This window comes from Diplodia seriata (genome assembly GCF_021436955.1).
Source record: "Diplodia seriata strain FDS-637 chromosome Unknown scaffold_7, whole genome shotgun sequence".
NCBI classification, from domain to species: domain Eukaryota; kingdom Fungi; phylum Ascomycota; class Dothideomycetes; order Botryosphaeriales; family Botryosphaeriaceae; genus Diplodia; species Diplodia seriata.
In genome coordinates, this window is record NW_027117314.1 from 1,358,660 (window position 1) to 1,378,708 (window position 20,049).

Below are 20,049 nucleotides of genomic sequence, written 5' to 3' on the forward strand. Positions count from 1 at the left end.
CATGTCGATGCTGCCTTGGCTACGAGCTCCGCCCTGTGGATCCGCCTGCTTGCAGCACGCCACCAGCAATCGATGCCAGGGTACTCTCGTTGCCGAAGAGAGGCGATTGGCTGAGCCTCCGTCTTCATCGTTCGGCTCTCGCCGACGTCCTTTCGTGAAATCCTCCACCATTTACCACTTCTGCCAACACGACCTCTAAACATCGCCATCGACCTCCAAAATCCTCTTCTTCCTTCGCTTTCCCCCGAGCTGTCCAAGAAGCTCCAATCCTCCCACCAACAAAAGCCCACGCTCATACCCCTGCTTCCAACCACACGATCCCACAGCCCACCGAATACGATGGTCGTACCTGCAGCCAGTGTTGACAATACCATTGGCCAGCTACACCCACACGACCTCGCCGCATGGCGTCCTCGAAGCCACGATGGGACGCGCAACTGCTTACGATCGTCGAGAATCTTCGCTGCGACAAAGCGACGATCGTGCTTTGCTTTTTCTCACCACATCTCGGCATCTAAAAGTATCCGCGACATGGGCGCCGCCTCATAAGCACGCTTCATCTTTTACCCACTCCACTAATGATGCAGCGTGTCGTCAATGTGCCCCAGCCGCGGCCGCTAAGAGGTGTGCACCAAGGAAGACCCTGGAGGTCACAGTACCCGGTGACCTTTTGAAGCGATGCAATCACGTGTCGCGCTCGGGACGCTCTTTTTTCATTGCTATATCTCGAGGGAGATGGTCAGCACTGTACACATCCACTAACTGGCATTGGCAGTAGCTATGGATTCAGCGTACCACCTGAGAGATCTTGTACACTTCCAAACGCGGTGTTCACGGGCTACTTTCAGAGAGGATTCCAGAGTTTGACCTTATCCGTAAGTCGGAATTTCTCTTTGTCGAAGTTTCATCTTCACCAGCGGAGGAAAATGTTGAGCAACAGCCTTTTCAAGGCGATCTTCAGCTTGTTGGAAAGTTGGACTACACCATCAATTCAATCCGACGACAAGCAGCGTCACTCGATCAACAGGCCGTGTGCATCGGACCTCGGCAGTGCAAAGGGGGAAGAAGAGACCTCAATCCCCCTAAGCCAACGACTCCACGATCGCGTCATACGCCGCCTTCGCCGCGAACGAAGCGTCAAACAGCAACGGCGTGCTGCTCGCCCGCCAGCTGTTGGCGTCGCTCACCCCCCACACGGTGACGCCGACGCAGTTGTCGACGTCCACGCACGCTTTCGTCGCCGCCACGTAGTCGGCCGCCGCGGCCCCCGCGATGTCCAGCTCGGTGATGGCGCACTCGGACGCGGCCGCGCACAGCGCCTGCATGGCGCCCGCGCTCCCCGTCGCCCCGCCCGCCGACAGGTGCGACTGCGAGCCGATGCCGTCGATGGGCACGCCCGCGGCGATCCAGCCGGTGACTTTGGAGATGAGCCCGGTGGTTTTGGCGTAGGTGGCGGAGTCGAGGCTGGTGGGGGTTAGAATGGTGGGGGAGGAAGGAAGGAGGGGACGATGCGGCGACGCACTTGTAGTCGTTGATGTAGAGCTTGGCGGCGGGGTCGGCGGCGCGCGCGGCTTCGAAGGCGATGCGCACGAAGTCCTCGCCGAGCACGTTGTAAAAGACGGACGAGCGGAGCGTACCGTCTTCGTTGAAGATTTCGTTGACGACGTCCTGTGTTGGTGTTGCGTGCGTGTTAACGTCGTGTCCCGCTCAGGCGTACAATGTTGAAGAGGGAATGTCTGGTATATATGTATGTATGCAACGTACCCACGCATAGATCTTGCCGGCGTACCGGCCGATCTCGGTCGTCACGTGGTTCTGGATCACCTCGGTCAAGGTGGCTTTGTCGGTGATGCTGCTGACCCACGTCGGCAGCTGCGAGTGCCAGACGGTGGTGTGGCCGCGGACGAGCTTGCCGTTGGTGGTGGCCCAGTCGACCAGGTAGTCGGCCCCGGCAAAGTTAAAGTTGTTTTGCGACGCCTCGATCGTGTCCCACTTCATGCTGTTCTCCGGCGTCACCTGCCCGAAGTCGGCCTGGATGATGGCCGCGGATTGTCCGCTCGTGAGGAGTCCTTGGTCCGTGCAGGTCCCGAAGTACTTTTTGCCCGCTGCCACGAAGGCGTCGTTGATGCTGGAAGCGGCCTGGCGGGGGAGCACGATGGCGAAGGTGGCCGGGAAGGCGGTCAAGAGAGCGAGGGCGGTGGATCCGTGCATGGTGGGTGGCTTGGGGTTTGCTGGGTGAAAGAGTGGAGTGGGTCGAGGTATGCTGTGGACAGTGAACACTGAGGGACGTCTCTGGGATTTATATACCGTTTCTTGCCAAGAAGGGGAAAAGTATATGGAGCGCGTGATGGAGCAAACATGCCGGCGCGAAACATCTCAGAAAACATCATCGTACGAAGCGAAGGCCCGGCGGCGGTGGGAAACGCGTTTCAGCAACGGGGATATACGCCATACGACTCTCGCTGATTGGCCCCGTCGTTGGGCGGCCAGCAACCGAAAAGAGTTCCAGGGCCCCCTCTACTACTTTCCGGAACGTACTCCCGTGTTTGATTAATGGATAAAAAGCAGAGTAGCCGGGTAAATGCCACGGCTGCGAAAAACCGATCGGCGTTTATCCGTGGTATAGCCTGGCATATACTCCTTGGCTGTATACAAATTTGCCTAAAGAACCAAATGTCTTCGTGCTGAAGCCGTTCGCCAAGTGCACAGCATGAGGTGTGAGTCGAAAGGCACTGCGCGGGGATCTACCTCTGTCAGGGGATGTAGTAAATTGACAGGGTTGTGCAGCAACGCGGCTCTAACGGAAAACGGCTATTTCTCTGCAGCCCCGCGGCCTCGAAAATCCCCTTACCATCACACTTGATTTGTCGGGAGTGGGATGACAACGTTACTTTGCTTTTCTGCAGCCTCTTGCATTGTGCTTCCATGTCTGTCTGGCCCAATATGTTGGTAGCTTGAGACCCGACCTCCGATATCGAAGTGAAAGAAATATGGTACCAGCTTCGCCGAGGAACGCACCTGCTTAAGTCACATAATGCGTCAGCTGTTGACTGTCTTAGTATGTATCACCTAGTAGAAGTCTCAGACTATGCAGGCTTTTTTTTTTTTTCCGCAACAGCACATCTACTTCCGGTCGCACACGCACGAACCGAAGAAGTACTGCACTTGCATCGATGTTCCGATTGCATCAAAAAAATTTCTTCCCCTTTGCACCGCCTCGGTCCAATGCACATGGCCTAGGTAGCAGGCGGCCAAGGATTACAGTCAGTTGAACCAGGTCGATGATAAATTGATTTTTTAGACGCGAGAGTAAACCTTGTAGCGATGAAGAAAAATGTTGACGGAGTTGCATGGAGGTGTTGAAGTACGTAGGGACCAATGTTTTGAGCGACCGAGCGCCACAACCGCGGTTAGCGTATCCGGGGGAGCTCCACACAATAAACTGAAGGGCTACGTAGCGAAGCTTGTCACACCGACGTGGCAAAGCAGATATGGCCCCCAAAAGCAGTTGCAAGCGAAAGCCTATCAAATTCCACGGATCAGCATTCGGATAACTGATCTTGTCGAGCTAACTACCGACATTCGTACAACTGAAGGTGGGTCATGAAAGAATTGATCATTCCCAGCATGCCATGCATAGTATTGTAAGGCATCGTAGTCGGACAGCGGGAGACTAAATTTGGATGTATCAACGATTTGTATACCCGCGCCGAAATCCTGATGGTTACTTCAACAGTCTACGATAGATGCAGTATCCCCCTGAGCCTCCTCTGACAGTGGAATGCTAGTCAGCGCGAGTTGCACGAATCATGCTCGCCTGGGGGTTTACGCTTGCTCCAGTGATATGATAGGTCAGGATCCCAGTCCTGCGGGGACAGCTAGCTGTGCGGATGCAGTCCGCTGTGGAGCTGAGCGCTTACATAGCCCCATTCTCTTCGGATGTCCACTTCGGTAGAAAATCGAAAGTGCCGCACATGGATATGTGCATCACCGCCCCTTCTCAAACCTCAAGCTTTTCATGGGAGGTCATTTGTTTTTCAAATCTTACCCCTCAAGATTCAAGTGGCCATGGCACTTCCGAATGGCCAGTACACGGTTGGATGGATCTGTGCCCTCCAAACCGAGGGGGTAGCCGCACTCCAATTTCTGGACGACAAGCATGGAGTCCCGAACAAGGTTGACAAGAATGACGACAACAACTACACTCTTGGACGAATGGGAAAACACAACGTTGTTATCGCAATCCTACCTCGTGGAGAGTACGGCACGAGCTCTGCAACAAGCGTGGCGCGAGATATGCTCCACTCGTTTCCAAACATTCGCATTGGGCTGATGGTGGGAATCGGCGGCGGAGCACCGAGCACACAAAACGACATACGTCTCGGCGACGTTGTTGTCAGCACCCCGAAAGGAACCTCGGGCGGAGTCTTCCAATACGACTATGGAAAAACCATCCAGGAGAAGAGGTTCCAGCACTCCGGCCATCTCAACCAAACACCGAAAATCCTTCTCACAGCTGTTCATGGCTTGGGTGTACAGTTCGAGAGCGAGGGGAACGGGATTTCCGAAGCCATTGGCAAGGCTCTTGAGAAAAACAAGCGGTTGCGCAAGAGATACGGGCAACCAGATCCAGCAAGCGACCGGCTTTACAAGCCCGATGTCGTCCATCCTGATGCGCCAGGACAACCGTCTGAGACCTGCATGTCCGTGTGCGGTGACGATCCTCGGAGCCTTGTTCAACGTCAAGAACGGACGGAAGAGGACGACAATCCCATGGTATTCCACGGAATCATTGCTTCGGGCAACTCGTTGATGAAGGATGCATCGATTAGGGATACTTTGTCACGAGAGAACGGCGTACTGTGCTTCGAGATGGAAGCGGCAGGCTTGATGAACAACTTTCCCTGTTTAGTCGTACGTGGCATCTGCGACTATTCCGATACACACAAAAATGATGCATGGCATGGATATGCTGCCATGTCAGCGGCTGCGTACACCAAAGCGCTTCTTTTGAATATTCCTCCAGACAGGCTTGAAGCCCAGCAGAAGCTTGCTGAAAGCATAAAGAGCAGTTAGTCTGATTGTAAATCCTGTAGATGCGGCAAATCATGTAGCTGATTCTCTTTTGTAGTTGAAAACAGCCTTGCTACGGTCGAGCATACCACTTCCGCAATTGAATCGACAGTAAGAGACATCGACGCAGACCAGAAGTGGTCTCATCTGAGGGGCTGGCTCAGACCATGCGACCCTTCCACCAACTACATCAGCGCAAAAGATCAGCGATATCCTGGTTCGGGAAACTGGTTTGTGCAAGAAGATCCGCGGTTCCATGAGTGGCTCGCGCATCCTCACTCGTTTTTATGGCTATACGGTCTTCCTGGATGTGGCAAGACTGTCCTCAGCTCCACCATCATTGAGTGCCTCAAGGAGTCACGTCTATGTCTCTACTTTTACTTCAACTTTCAAGAGCCGGAGAAGCTTTCACTTGACAGCATGCTGCGTGTCCTGTTATGGCAGCTTGGTTCGAAGCATGAGGCATCGCGACAAGTATTGAGCCAACTTCATGCAAAGTGCAAGGAAGACCACAAGAGTCATGCTCGGCAACCGAGCACGGGAGAGCTTTCGATGGCATTTTCAGACATGCTGAAGCTGGGTCAAGAGCTTTGGATCGTAATCGACGCTCTGGATGAATGCACGACAAGGAAAGATTCGGGAAATACTAAAGGACTCATATCCTGGATCGAAGAGATCGCACTTTCAGATCTTGGCAATGTTCATCTCCTGGTCACAAGTCGAGAGGAAGAAGATATACGGTCCGGATTTACCGAACTGCGTGGTGTTGGGAAATTTATCCCAATCGAAGGTGAAGGACTGGATGGAGACATCAAAACGTACATTCGGGCCAAGATTACACAGAGCAATGAATTGAAGAGGTGGCGAAAGAAACCCGAGATTCAGGAACAAATTCACGCAACGTTACTGGAGAAGGCTGGTGGCATGTGAGTGACCTCTTGCTATATTCCACACCAATGCTGATAAAATCAGGTTCCGATACGTTGCCTGCCAGATCAGAGACCTGGGCGAATGCATTGACCGCGGTTCTCTGTACAATGCACTGGAAAACTTACCGAAAGACTTGAACGAGACTTACTCCAGAATAATGGCTCGGATTCCCATCGGATATAAATCCAAGACTATCAGAGTTCTCCAGCTTCTGGTTTTTGGTGGAAGACCGTTCCGAGTCGAAGAACTTGTCGATGCAGTTGCAGTAAACCTGGACGAAGCAATGGCTTTTGATCCAGATGACCGAATACCAGAACCCTCAGAAGTCGCGCGATATTGTTCCAGCCTGACAAAATTTGTCACCAGGCGCCGGGTGAAAGACGAACCTATCATGGAGCTCCATTTGGCGCACTTCTCCGTCAAAGAATATTTCGTCTTAAGTTCTGAATATTCCCAGGACTTCAATGAAATGGTGGCACGGGCTTCAATTGCAATGGTGTGCATGTCTTACCTTCGGCATGTGAACCACGAGATAGACAAACGCCACAGTGCTATCGAGGAGGAAAAAAACGAATGGGACCATAGGATCTTACTTAAGACCATGTTTCCATTTGCTGAATACAGTGCGATGAGCTTTCTGGGGCATGCTGCTGCCACAGAAGAACAGAACGGGACTGTTTTTGACATGATGATTGATTTCTTCACACATGTTGACGAACAGTACTACCACAACTGGGTGATTCTCGAGGATTCTCGGTTCAGCGATTGGAAATCTTCTCCAATGTGGTATGCGTGCCGTGCTGGACTTAGCAGGCGCTGCCTCGAACGTCTGCTCGAATACGGCCAGGACAAAGGGTTCAACATTAATGTTGAAAGAATAATATCAATCGGCTCAGACGACACGACAATCACGCCACTTCAAATTGCAACCATGAACGGAGATCTGGAGAATATGCGGATTCTATTGGAGCATGGAGCGCGAGTCACCGGGGACGCTTTGCGGTCTGCCTGCTGGGCTAAACAAGAAGAGGCTGCGTTGTTGCTCCTCAAGAATTGTGTGAATTCGAATGTGCCCCAAAAGCATTATCTAATGAACACAGCCATTTCATTAGGCCAGGGGAGAGTGGTTACAGCATTGATAAACAATCATTCTAAAAATCCATCGTGGGAAGATCTGGAAAAGGCTGTTGAGCGTGGTCATGAGGGCATTATCCAGATACTATGGGACAGCGAGTGTCTCAGCCAAGATGACCTGGACGAAGCTTTGATTTCAGCAGCAGACGGGCGAAGAGAGGCCATCACACTCCTACTACTTGGGCTTGGGGCAGATCCCAATCGCCGATCCACACAGAGTTATTACTTTGGCAAAAGGGCACTTAATGTAGCCCGAAGATGTGGGAATCAGGAGGTGGTCGCAGTGCTACTTGAAGCGGGTGCTGAGCCGGATGCGGACAGTCAGTACGAGAGTTCTGAGGAAAAAATCCAAAGTCCAACGCCGTGTCCTTGGAATGGAAGTGGGATGCGCAAGTGTCGGAAGAGGGTTCGTCCAGGTCTGGCAAAGGCTCTGAACTATAGGGTACCAGCTAGCCATTGGAATATGTATGAGCGTTGGTAGCAGTAGATAGCTTAGTCAGCGAGAAGCAGGGGCGACGATCCCAGATCAGCCGATTGTCATGCCAAATGCATGCTGAGCGTCGGGGCAACTCACCAACACAGCGCCTCGCTCCGCCTGCGCCTCCCGGGTCCCCGGATCCTTCAGCGCATTTCCTCGCTCGATCCCCCGCACTGCATCTCACGTCCCCAAATTTCTTCACACCAACACCGCCCTTCACCATGTGTCCGGATCCCACCGCCCCTGCAGCCCACGCCGCCGGCGCCATCATCGAACCCGACGTGCGTGGCCTCCCCTGCGCCCATCGCCACCCCACCGCCCCTGACCGCCCCGGCTGACTCTGCACAGACCGACGAGACCGACTCGGCTTTCGGCAGCGACGACGGGTGCGCGACCCTCCACACATCCCTGCGCGCCCTGCATCTAACCGCCTCGCAGCCGCAGCGACCTCACTTCGCTGACCTCGTCCATCCTCAACTACGAGTACAAAAATGGCCGCCGCTACACCGCCTACAAGGGCTCCAAGTACTTCCTACCCAACGATGAGGTCTGCCCCCAGCACTCCACCACCACGCAACCCGCACCCTAACCCACCGCCAGGCCGAATGCGACCGCAGCGACCTCATCCACCACATCTACGGCATGCTCCTGGGCGGCCGCCTAATCCTGGCGCCCGTCGACAACCCGCAGCGCATCATGGACGTCGGCTGCGGCACGGGCATCTGGGCCATTGACGTGGCGGACGCGTACCCATCGGCCGAAGTCGTCGGCGTGGACATCAGCCCGATCCAGCCGTCGTGGGTGCCGCCGAACCTCAAGTTCGTCATCGACAACGCCGAGGAGGAGTGGGCGTACGACAACAAGTTCGACGTCGTGCACCTGATGAACATGAACGCTTGCATCGCCGACTGGCCGCGCCTGCTGCGCCAGTGCTTCGCCAACCTAAACCCCGGCGGCTTCCTCGAGGCTAAGGAGACGGACACGACGAGCACCAGCGACGACGGTACCTATCCCGACACGTGCGCCCTGTACAAGCTGCAGGAGACGATCCGCAACGCCATGGACGGCCTCGGCATGACCATGCACGCCCCCGCGCTGTTGAAGGGCTGGATGCAGGACGCCGGTTTCGTCGACGTGCAGGAGCAGATTTTCAAGCTGCCGTTCAACCATTGGCCCAAGGACCCCGAGATCAAGCAGATCGGCAGGTATCAGCTGGCCCAGTACCTGGACGCGCTGGCCCCGTATGCCCTGGGTACTCTGGTCGATGTGCTGGGTTGGACGCGCGAGGAGATGGAGGTTGCGGTGGCCGAGGCGCGCAAGGATTTGAAGAATACGAGGTTCCATGGCTACAACACGCTGCGCGTCGTCACTGGCCGCAAGCCGAGGGCCGATGAGTAGCGGGCTGTAGTGGGGGCTTGGTGCGGTTGAGCAGTGCAGTGGGGCGGTTCTTGCGGTCTTGCGTTTTGAAGCTTCATACCCGCTCGGTCAGTCGTGATCGGCAAGATTTGGTTTTTGCTTTCTGTTGTTTGTTTGTTCATCAATCGAGCACTCTTTGATCTCTCCGTCTCGCAGCTTTGGGATCGTCATCACTTCCCGGAGACTGCCATCCAGCAACGTTGCAACAACAAAGAATTTTGCTACGTATTGAGATCGCTCATGCAACATCGCCCTTTCACATTCTCCCCTCCTAGCTCGGCGCATCCGGATGCCCCTCCCCCACAAATCTCCCACTCCCTCCTTCCTGTACACGCCCAGCGCCTCCAAAACAGTCTCCTCCGATCCCTCCACCCCGTCACCGACTGATGCCACCCCCTCGGACCACGCCATAAGAAACTGATCCAACCTCTCCGCGTCATACCTCACCTCGACCCCATACTCCCCCTACCAACACCTCCCCCCAAAATCTCCCACCGGCTCCCCCCTCCCCCGGCAAACGATGAAACTCCCTTCCGCACGCACAGCACAGTACAGCACAGCACCTCTTACCCTGCAGCACCGCTGATCCGCCTGCGGGAAAGAAAACACACCCATACACGCCGCCCCGTCCCGTCCCGCCCCGCCCCGTCCCGCCATGCGGGATTCGTCGTCCGCACAACAGCAGCAGCGTCGAGCGTCGAACCCCTCTTCCTGCTTCGACTGCTCCTTTTTCGACTGCTCCTCAGCTGACACCCACCGACGCCCCACCGCCCTCGCCCTCGCCACCACCCTCGTCCGCGCCCTCGCCCTCGTTGCGTCCGGTGTGGCCGAGGGAGTCGGAGGCACCCAGGATGACCATCTCTTTTCCTTCTTTCGGACAGATTGTTTGATGTAAGTTGAGAATGGAAGTATAAACCGAACGAAGATTATCGCGCAGATGCATCTGGTGGGCTGGGCTTCTTGCTAGAGAAGGAGAGCTTAAGAAATTTCACGCTTGTCTGCTTGGGAATCCTTCACGCGGTTTCCCTTCGAGTTGGCGTTGCGGTCTTTCGACTGCTTTTCGCCCGAGCTTGGGTCTTGCTGGGTTTTTGGTGGGAGAAGGGATGAAGGGAGACGGTGTCATTGATGATGTGGTTTACGACGTTTGTTCTGGAGGACGACGTCTGATTGGGATGGGGCTTGGTGGGGCCAATCAGAACCTCCGCACGCCGCAGTTGCCCGGCGGTTTTCCCGCAACAACCGTGGCACCCGCATTTGTCTCAATCTTTTTCTGTGTACCATGGCTTACGGTATTGACTGAAATGACCGTACATGTTCGATTGACTTACAAAAGATTTTTTATTTAGAAAAGAAGATGACATGGGGTAAATGTGACCTTATTGACGAATAAGGTATTCTTCCCCAATGTCCATGAAAAACAAAAACCATAAGCCAATTCGTAAATCATGAACTTCTCTACAGCAAGCCATAAACTTGCACCGGCTGCGCCTTGAGAGAACCCCACTCCTAACCGTCGGGATAAACCCCTAAGATATACCCAGACTTACAACCAACCCATTCGAGAGGGGCCAATCTGTCATGCTTATCACGCGCTCTAATGCGCAAAATAGCAGGTACCAGCTCTCTCTGTATTCCGCACGTGCTTCTGCTGACCATGGTAACTGACTCAGGCTTCCGTGCCATACGGAGCTACCAGCACCACTTTATAATAACCAAATCGTAGCCAGCAGGTAGTATCCCCTCCAAGGTGAAGCAGGCAGAAAAGCTTTTAGAAACATGACCTACAAACGAATTCTACTTCTGCGTTTGTTCTTCTTATGCAATCACATAACTGCCTGCAGAAGGCCGTCCCCGTATCCCTCGTCACAATGCTGACACAGCAATACTCATCCATGCATACATCCAGCAATTGGCTTTCTTACTGACCCGCAGCATCATCACCAACACTCCGTAAGACAGTTTGGACGGCGAGTCTCGTTCTTGGCTATTTTGTCTCACCGCAAGGCAAAGTGATCGGATGACGTCCAAAGCAAAGATTCCCACCAGAGTACGACGTCCGTCTTACTGCTGTCCGTCTGGCAAGAGCTCGCCGAAGTGAGGGGACTCCTAGCTCCGAGAGCGTAGAAGCTGGCTGAGTCTCCTTTTAAACCATACGGCAGAGTGAGAATTTCGTCGGCGGCACGTGCAGCTCTCAGTGACAAATCACCACGTCACGGCGCTTGTGCTCAGCGCGTCCCATGCGCCGCCTGGCCGACTCGCTTGATTCCATAGTGGTGATATAAAGGCCCTTGAAGCGGCTTTCTGATGCTGTTAGTCCATCGCCAGAGAGGAGCGGCGGATCTTACGTACCAATGAACCATTTATCACTCGGTCTGGTGTTGGCTTTTTGCGCTAGATGCCGTTACACTTTGTCGTTCTGCTTCCGGATGCCCAATCCGTGAACAGCATGAACCGCTCGCGCCTGCCTCAGCATACTCGCTCAATGCTGATTTCCGTCACTTACCTTGGCCGCAGACGTTCGCCATCAATACAAACGGCGAACAGCTGTTGCTTACCGCAAAAAATCGGTATGGGACACGGGGAGAGCAGACACGCGAGGACGCACCAGTAGATGATGGGCGTGCAAACCCGCGAGGACGCCAGTACAATGGTAACACATGTGGCACCAGGTCCAAATCCAGGCCTTGCATTTCGTGCAAGACAGTAAGGCAAAGATGTCAGCCCCATCGAGCCAGGCAGCGCCGCTTTTTAACCACCACATCCGCCACTAGCACTGGCATACGTCACTCGTGCATCTCTCGGCGCGCGCGGTCATCTGTCACACGCCGCTTCTGCACACCGCGTGCCACGTGCCGCCTGACCGGGCTCGTTCGGTGCAATGGAGGTGATATAAGAAGCTCTCGACACTGCTGCTAGTGCCGTCTCATTGCCAGAGCAGTAGAAACCATTCGACACCGCAAAGAATTTACTCTTTGTGTCGAAAGGGAGCTGGGGGACTAAAGCTCACTTTTTTTCTTTTTTTTTGCGCCTGTGACGCCGAATTATAACTAGTGTGAAGCCCTCGAGATGTCAGCGTGTTTGCGTGAACATGATGCTCAGCATCGAACAATAATGCAGGTACTCATCGTTGCTCTGAACCGGGGACGTTCATCGTCTCGCGTGACGAATTTGAGTGGCCACTGTTGAGAGGCCGTGGCAGCACGCCAAAGCCAGTTCGAACTTTCTGTCGGGAGCGGGAAGCACTGGAAACCGCACCCACGTTGTTGATGTTGAAAGAAAGCAGCAAAGATAGCATTTGCACACCGTCATTAAATACCCACACATCCACCTAGTCTCCGCCCGGGCAGCATGGCCGTCACACCCGTGACGCCTTCATCCCCACCTGCGTGGACACACCCAGCACGCCTCACCCCCACCTCAAAGCTCCCCACCCTCCCCCTCCCCACTGAGCGGCGGCTTAGCAACCGGCACGCCATCCGTAACCACCCCATACGGAACAGCCGGATAGTCTCCCCAACAACTCCAATCATACATCGCCTCATCCAGCTTCGTCTGCTGCACCTCCAAAAAAGTTTCCAGCTCGCACCATCCATCGTCCCTTCGCTCGCACTCAGGGAAGCTCGCATGCAGCGGCACGGTGCGCTGGTTGAGGACGAAATGCACGTACTGCGTCGGGCCGTTGCCCGCAGTTTCGTTATACACGCTGCTGCCGTCCGACGACCGACGATCCGGCGACACCGGCCACGGCGCCCGCACGACCTCGATATCCAGCCTCGCGGCGAACGGCTCCATATGCGACACGACAAGCGGGCGGCGCAGCGTGTACTTATCCGCCGGCATGAAGGGAGCGAACTGGCGCAAGCCGAAGGCCGTCAGGATGGACATGATGTTGGTGTCGTGGCTGAAGTCGAGATTGAGCTGCTGGTCGAGCGGGAACGTTGCGGAGCTGTTGGCGAGCGAGACGTTGACCTGGGCGGTTGGCGTGGTGATGCGGTGGTGCTGCAGGCGCGCGAGGACTTCGGCGACGTAGCCGATGCCGACGGCGCGCCCGGTTGGTGATTGGTAGCCGTAGCCGCCGGCGAACTGCAGGTCGATGCTGTATTCGTATCCGAGCCATTCGTCGTAGGTGAAGAGGCTGCAAAAGTGCGAGAAGCCGAGGGCGACGGTTTCGTAGGAGCAGAGCGATTGCGCGTAGTCTAGTGGAGGGGTGGTGGTTGGTGTTGTGGGTTTTTGGGTGGATGGGAGGGCTTACAGGAATCTGTTATGGTCCAGTTGAGACCTTGGACTTGTTCTTGGATTCTCTCGGTGGCGTTGGCGAGGTAGATGCTCGCCCATTCGGCTGATGCTACAGGCGGTCAGCAAGAGACATCGATAGCACGCAAAGCATGTGCCGTACCGTTGCGACCACCTTCGTTGACAGCAGCATTGGAGTTGTTGCATTGGTAGTAGCCAGCAAGAGTGTTGTTGAAGTTTTGCTCTTCGATAATCAACTCTAGCGTGGCGTTCTGCGTCCATCCCAGGCCAAAGAACCCAGCCAAAAAGTACTCGGCAGACTCGATCATCCGGTTCTGGGTCGTTGAACGGGCAATGATCTTGCTACCGTTGTTGGGGTACAGGTGGCCGTAGTTGTAGTAGTGGGTAGTACCAGAGTCGAATAGGCTTTGGAAGATCAGCTCAATCCTCACGAAGACAAGGGATGCTGGATTTACTGTTGCTTGCCCACAGGTACCAAGATCTCGGCACCCAGCTTGTTTGTCCAACTGTTCAGGAAGGCCAGGTCCCCCGTCGCATTGAAGGTGCCCGTTGCATTGACAATCTTTTCAGCCAGAGTAATCGAACCGTCGGTCGAAGTGGGATACCTCTCCCCATGCCTGTGCAGCATGTGAAGCTGGGTAATGTTTGTGCCGGGCGGGAGAGGATATTCGTCGACGCCGAAGCCATCCGGATTGGGAGTGTAAGGGGTCAAATGTCCCATCAGCTGAAAGATGTTCTTCTTCGCCGCGTTTCCAACGATGGGCTGCTGGGTCTCAAGAGGCTGAGGTGCGATGTACGAGACACCGGAGAAGGGAGCGGCGTTGGTCGCGCCAAGGAAGGGAGCGTCGCCGGTAGCAGTAGGGCCTTGAAGATTGAGTCAATTGGCTTTCTTCTCTGGTTTCGCGCATGGCATTACCTTCATATTGGTGGAGAGTTGTTTGGAAGTAGTCGGGGACGCTGGTGGTCGACGAGGGTGCGGCAGCAGGCTGACGAAGCTCGATGACGGCAGCTTCGGCGCAGAGGCCGGCTGCTGAGAGAGCGAGGGCAAAGGACTTGCCAATCATGGTTGGTCCAGCGAGTGAGACGGATGTTAGGGTGCTCAACGGCTCCGGGAGCAGAGCCGCAGCTTTTGTAGCTCCTGCCCCGCGCACTCTTGACAGTCGCGATTGCAGGGGTAACGTCATTGGCGCATGCACTCGCAGGGGTCTGGATGAGCGTGGCTTGGCAGGTGCGCTGGGTACAACATGAACCATACACGCTTCCACATGTCTCAGGCCTCGTGCTGGCCAAGGCCGTTGCAATTGGCAGGTGCCACATCGCTAGGGTGACGGAGGCTTCAACCAGACTCGACATAGTGACATTCATCAATCGGAAGGGCGGAAAGTTGCAAGATGTTGCGGGGAAGCAGGAGTGGGGAAGTACGAAACATCAAGCTTCGGTAAGCTTCGCCTCCCCACTTTCCCCTCTCCGCTTGACCCGAACACCTTGATGGCTCACCAGAATCCTACGTTCAGCAATTGGTTATTCCCACATGCTATCGATAACAAACTCAGCAGCACATACGCCGGATATTCCCCAGTCAAAGAGGTCGAAGCTTTCCAGCTGCCACAGAACTCAAGTCCGAATTATTCCCTCCCCATCCCATCCACCATCACACCCACGCATACCTCCCAATAAACCCAAGCAACTCCTCAAACGAATCCACCGACACCCTTCGCATATATTCGTCGTCCGATCCGTCGCCGCCCTTCTGCGCCACCTCCACCACCGTCCTCACCAACCAACACAGCTCATCCGCGTGCCGCAGTAATGTGTTTCTCACCGCCGCCGATACTGATGACAGCGACGAAGAAGAAGCTTGCCAGAGCTGCTGCCAGCGATCGGCTGCGCGGAGGATGGATGCGAGGGCGGTGGTTGTCGTCGTTGTGGTTGGGCCGCTGCGGGTGGTGGTGTGGGTGAGGGGCTGGAGGTTTTTTTTTTTTTTTTTTGGCTTTTTTTGTGTAGTACTAGCGACGTTTGTGGTGAAAGGGAAAGAAAAGAAACCTAAGGCGGCGAATGGGCCTCCCGGCTATCGCGACGTATGGGTCGAAGGGGCGCCAGGGTGACGGGGTGTCTTCGTCGGGTGCAGAGAGGGCGTTTACGAGGGATTTGGGAGAGGGCGAAGGGGACGATGACGGCGCGGCGTTGTGCTGGCACGGCAGTTGCTCGAACATGTAAGGCGTTTGTTCTGGTAAGTAATTTGCGTTCTCCCTTGTTGTTGTGCTAAGACTGCAGGTTGAATTGTATCGACGTGTCTTTGGGTGTGATCTATTGCTCTCCCTTGTCTTGGGTGAAAAAGCCGAGGTCGTCCAACGCGGACAGCACTGGCTGGTCACGAGATGCTCCTTCGCTGGGAGGAGTCGGTTCCGGTTGTGCATCCACCACGGTCCGCCAGAAAGTCTGCCGCGAAATGCCCATCCGCTTGCAAAGGGCCGTCTCGAAGTCATCCGGTGTCTCGAAAGTCTCTCCGGTGCTGTCGCTCACATCCACATCCGGGAAATGCTTGCCGCCGTTGGCATGGACTCTGTCCCGAAGACTGCCGTAGTATCTGAACGCGCGCTCGTAATCATGGACAGAAACGGCTCCGTTGATCTTAGTCCCAGTGACCGCGCAAAAGAAACGCCACTCGGCTTGCACAGTACGAAGGTGTTCGTTTTCGCGAAGCGTCTCTTCCTTCTCCTCTACAGAATACGTAATCGGGCACGGAGGGACATGCCCATCCTTCGTTCTTGTGAGGTCATCCCATTGCTCTGTAACTCTGATCAGGGCGCAGTGGAGGCGGTTGTGTTTCTGAGGGCGGAGCTTGATGGCAGCGAAAAGCTCTTGTAGCAAACCCCACTTTGCATCATCGGCTCCGTCGACGTGTTTTGTTTTATCGAGGCTTGCCTTCTTCAACATCCACACGCGCCAGCTCATCAGTTGCTTCGCAATGAGCTCCTGGTGCTTGTTGGAGATGTTCTTAGGCTCTCGTGGCATCTGGGGTATGTTTGGTACCATTGACGTCGTGGAAGTTCGAGGCTGATGAAAAGAAGGTCGAATGAAAATCTTGCTGAAATCAAGTATAGCGGCAATTGCCATGTCTCGAGACGCGGTTAAAAGGGGCTTCTCAAAGTAGAAGACCGGGAGGGAGCTGTCAACCACCAGCCTCGGGGCGTCCATTGCTGCATCAATGAGTGGTAAAAGATGAGGCAAAATTTTCAAATAATCCTCATAGAGCTTGATGTACTTGAAGCGTTCGACCTCATCAGGATGCGTAAGAGGTGAAACATACGAGCCTTCGTTCTTCTTCCGTGCAAGTTCCGCTGCCGTATTCAAAGTGAAGATGCGCGAATTCTTTTCTGGACTGGTCAGCTGAGTGGCGGGTAGAAGGTGGGTAGGGTGAATTACGAGGTCTACGCGATCGTTCGAAATAGGCGGGCTCATATTGAGGGGCGCAGAAGGGACCAACACAGAGGCCCGTCAACTCACCACGGTCGAGGATGGGATAGAATTTGCAGTTTTCAGGCAGGTCGCGGGTGTAATAGATGTTGCCATAGGCAGGGAATTCGACAGCTGACAATTTAGCCAGCAAATCGGCAGCCACATCCCCCAGTTTGAGTCTTTCCCGGTCGTCAATGTCCATCCAGAGGTTGCTGATGGCAGAGCCGCCGGGATCACTGAAGGCGATGAAGGGCTGGCCGACAGCATTGTCATGGGTGCAATGGTAACGCAGGACCTTGGGAACGGGAGCACCGAGAGATCTCGCAAGATCCATAGTTGCAACTTGACTCGCCGTTCTCAACGCCTGCAAACGCAAACCGTCCCGCACAGCCGCCGGAAAGAAGTAAAGGCGGAAATGGATGGGCGGGCTCGTACCAACGCGAATGTCGCGATAGTTATCGCCCTCCCCAAGTTTTGTGAGAGGAAAGGTTTCCATTTCAGATTCCCCTACGATAGAACGCGCAACTTTCAAGAGTCCACCAACTCTAAATTCGAGGTAGTTACTGTCATATCTGGCCGATTCGTTGAAGCTGGACAGGTCAGGATTGCTGTTCTGCCATGGACAAGGCCAAACATACAGGAATCGGTGCGAAGTGAAGCTCCACATATTGCTAAACTTCGGTCTAGGCGTTGACGGTGAAGTTTCTCCATTGCCTGTATTCGGCAAACGATCGCGACGCGGTGATGGGCGGTCAGTCCTCTGTCCTCGGGGGACATTGGATTTTTCGAGGGGGCCGAGAGCCTCGAAGGGGTTGGAGGATGCTGAGCGGCGCGGCGGGGCCGGAGGCTTCCATTTCGCACGCGCATAGGGTGGCGACAGCTTCCTCAACATGGCGGCTTGGGAGTGATGTGAGGGGAGCGCAGGATAGCGGGCTGGGTTTGAGGTTGGTGTTGCTCGGATAGCGAGGTGCTTAGGTAAGTAAGCGGCTTGATGTCGGGCCGCCGATCAGCGGGCGGGACAGCCATCAGTCGTCGCTCCTGCCCATACATCATCAGCTATCTTCGACTAGATAGATGTCGCAATTCCATCTTCTCACCACCGCCCTCCTCCCATGCTGTGACAGCCCGCCCACGCGAACCCGTGTACGTCGCTCCGTCTCACCTGCATCCACCCCCAACGACCGCGCAACTTGCCAACCTCTCCACGCGTCAACCTCGAGCCCATCCTCAGCACGAACAACCGCCTGAACCCTCCTCCCTCGTCCCGCCAGAGCTCCACAAGTCCCCAAAAACCCACGCGCGTCCCTGCTGCCGGCACAGACCAAGCCCAGACTCGAAACCCCGCCCCAACGCAACCAGCAGCGACCATCACCACCACCATCCGCCGCCGCCGCCGCCGCCGCTCAACACCATCCCTCTACTCCCGGTCACACCAAAGCTCCGTCGCCATGCCGAGCCCAATGGTCCAGCAAACCGCCACAGCCGCCGCGCTGTCCGCCGCCAGCAACATACTCGCGCAGCTCATCACGGCGCAAAAGACGGGCGTGAGCTAAGCCCCCCAGCACCTCCACCACGACAACCACACATCCACTCCCACAACCCGCGCGCATTGGCTACAAAAACATATCAAAATAGAGAGAGAGGAGAGAGAGAAAAGAAAACGCTGACGGACATCCTTCCCTCCTTCCCTAGCAATCCTTCACCATCGACGCCGCGCCCGTCGCAAAGTTCGTCCTCTTCACCGTCCTCAGCACGCCGCCGAACGTCCTGTGGCAGGAGTTCCTCGAAGACGTGTTTCCCGGCGAGAAGAAGCAGCAGCAACGGCCGCCGTCAGCGGATGGCGGGAAGGAGAAGAGGCAGGATGATGAGAAACCGGCGCCGGACGTCGTGGTCAGGAAAGGCGCGGGGATGGATTGGACGAATGTCTTTTGGAAGTTCCTGCTGGACCAGACGGTGGGCGGCGTGGTGAACACGGTGCTGTTCATTGCCGGCATGAAGGCGCTGAACGGCGGCGACGCGCAGGGAGTCAAGGTGGCTGTCAAGGAGGTGAGTCCATGAGTTGCGGCGGTCTCGTCGGCGGGGAAACGTCCGGGGGATGTGGGTAGAGATGTGGCTGACTTCTTTCGTCGTGGCTGCAGGGACTCTGGCCCATCTTCGTTGCCGGCACCAAGCTGTGGCCGCTGGTGTCCATCATCAGTTTCACCATGATCCCCGTCGAGAAGAGGGTGGTCTTCGGCAGCGTCATTGGCGTGGCTTGGGGCGTGTACCTGAGCTTGATGGCTGCGCAGTAAGCTGTTTCGAGATGCAAAGGGCTCGTCGTTCCGGTGCGAGGCCCGCGCATTGCTGCTTCGTCTGAAAAGGTATTGTTGGGTTACGGAATACTCTCTTTTGGCGTACGGAGAAAAGAGGCTGCTCTGGCTGGTCCATGCAGGCCATGCCTCATTATTATGGTATTCTGGACGGGTTGAGAGAGGTATTGCCCTTTGATTCGTTTTATACCTATGAGCTAGCCTCACCCTCTAAGGAGGTTATCAAGCAGAATGACGGTTCCTAGCAGTTTGAGTGCTGTGGCATAGTGCTCAATATTTCTATCTACGGCCAGCGTTGGGAGTGGGCTAGGAACGACATAACGCATCAAGCAAAGTACGCTTGTAAAAACTTTGAGCTTTCGTTTGATAACCTCACTCCCTCCTGCAGGCGTTTGCGGTGCAAATAAATACCTATACTCTTCGGTAGCTTCGACATTTTTCGCGCTAGCTCAAATTTCCACCATATGCTTAACCTAGTGCAGTACGCCATCTCGCTCCAGCGCCTCGTGGTTCCTCGGAATCAGGCCAAGCAATGCCCTGGGTTTGGCCAGGGGCCGGGAAACGGTCGTCTTCCGCGCCATGTTGACACCTGTATCCAGTATCCTTCGGATTTCGATAGTCGGATAAAGCGATCACCGTGAAGCTGAGCGGCGACGTCGGCGACGTTTCTGGCATCCCGGAACAAGTCATCGGCGATGACTCTTTGAGCATAGATTGGCGGCGTCGGTCGAGGCCTTGACTGCTCTCTCTCTGGTGGATTGACTTTGCGGCTTGAAGGGCTTCGGGATCTTCCTCTTGTGCATTATTATTAAGGAAACCGGGGCTGTTGTACGGGCAGGAGAAGTATGAATCAACGACGGCCGCACCATTTCTTTACTTCTTAATTATACTACCCATCCTCTGCGTACCAAAGCACTCAGCAGGCATCGTCGAGAAGCTAAGGGATAGAAACTGCCCCATAGAGGGATAAAGGGACGTAGCGAATGTCATCAAGGA

At 55.1% G+C, this 20,049-nt stretch overlaps 6 protein-coding genes across 6 annotated transcripts; 3 read left to right on the plus strand and 3 right to left on the minus strand.

The window, feature by feature from the left end:
- Nucleotides 1-1,082: 1,082 nt before the first annotated feature.
- XYNF3 (Endo-1,4-beta-xylanase F3) lies at nt 1,083-2,211 on the minus strand (the record flags this gene model as incomplete). The annotated part of the gene is made up of 4 exons (XM_066778592.1): nt 1,083-1,118; nt 1,188-1,464; nt 1,523-1,668; nt 1,765-2,211. 4 exons carry the CDS (start codon nt 2,209-2,211, stop codon nt 1,083-1,085), a joined length of 906 nt encoding a protein of 301 aa, XP_066631029.1.
- A 1,870-nt stretch (nt 2,212-4,081) lies between these two features.
- On the plus strand, nt 4,082-5,076 carry SLS55_007171 (uncharacterized protein; the record flags this gene model as incomplete). Its single annotated transcript, XM_066778593.1, has 2 exons — nt 4,082-4,088; nt 4,133-5,076. The coding sequence occupies 2 exons, from the start codon at nt 4,082-4,084 to the stop codon at nt 5,074-5,076; spliced, it is 951 nt and encodes a 316-aa protein (XP_066631030.1).
- Nucleotides 5,077-7,836: 2,760 nt separating this feature from the next.
- On the plus strand, nt 7,837-9,013 carry SLS55_007172 (uncharacterized protein; the record flags this gene model as incomplete). The annotated part of the gene is made up of 4 exons (XM_066778594.1): nt 7,837-7,896; nt 7,964-8,001; nt 8,054-8,162; nt 8,216-9,013. 4 exons carry the CDS (start codon nt 7,837-7,839, stop codon nt 9,011-9,013), a joined length of 1,005 nt encoding a protein of 334 aa, XP_066631031.1.
- A 3,435-nt stretch (nt 9,014-12,448) lies between these two features.
- SLS55_007173 (uncharacterized protein) lies at nt 12,449-14,349 on the minus strand (the record flags this gene model as incomplete). Its single annotated transcript, XM_066778595.1, has 5 exons — nt 12,449-13,227; nt 13,284-13,376; nt 13,428-13,690; nt 13,741-14,149; nt 14,202-14,349. 5 exons carry the CDS (start codon nt 14,347-14,349, stop codon nt 12,449-12,451), a joined length of 1,692 nt encoding a protein of 563 aa, XP_066631032.1.
- Nucleotides 14,350-15,592: 1,243 nt separating this feature from the next.
- On the minus strand, nt 15,593-17,078 carry SLS55_007174 (uncharacterized protein; the record flags this gene model as incomplete). Its single annotated transcript, XM_066778596.1, has 2 exons — nt 15,593-16,716; nt 16,793-17,078. 2 exons carry the CDS (start codon nt 17,076-17,078, stop codon nt 15,593-15,595), a joined length of 1,410 nt encoding a protein of 469 aa, XP_066631033.1.
- A 1,114-nt stretch (nt 17,079-18,192) lies between these two features.
- SLS55_007175 (uncharacterized protein) lies at nt 18,193-19,035 on the plus strand (the record flags this gene model as incomplete). Its single annotated transcript, XM_066778597.1, has 3 exons — nt 18,193-18,207; nt 18,437-18,790; nt 18,883-19,035. 3 exons carry the CDS (start codon nt 18,193-18,195, stop codon nt 19,033-19,035), a joined length of 522 nt encoding a protein of 173 aa, XP_066631034.1.
- Between the last annotated feature and the right edge of the window lie 1,014 nt (nt 19,036-20,049).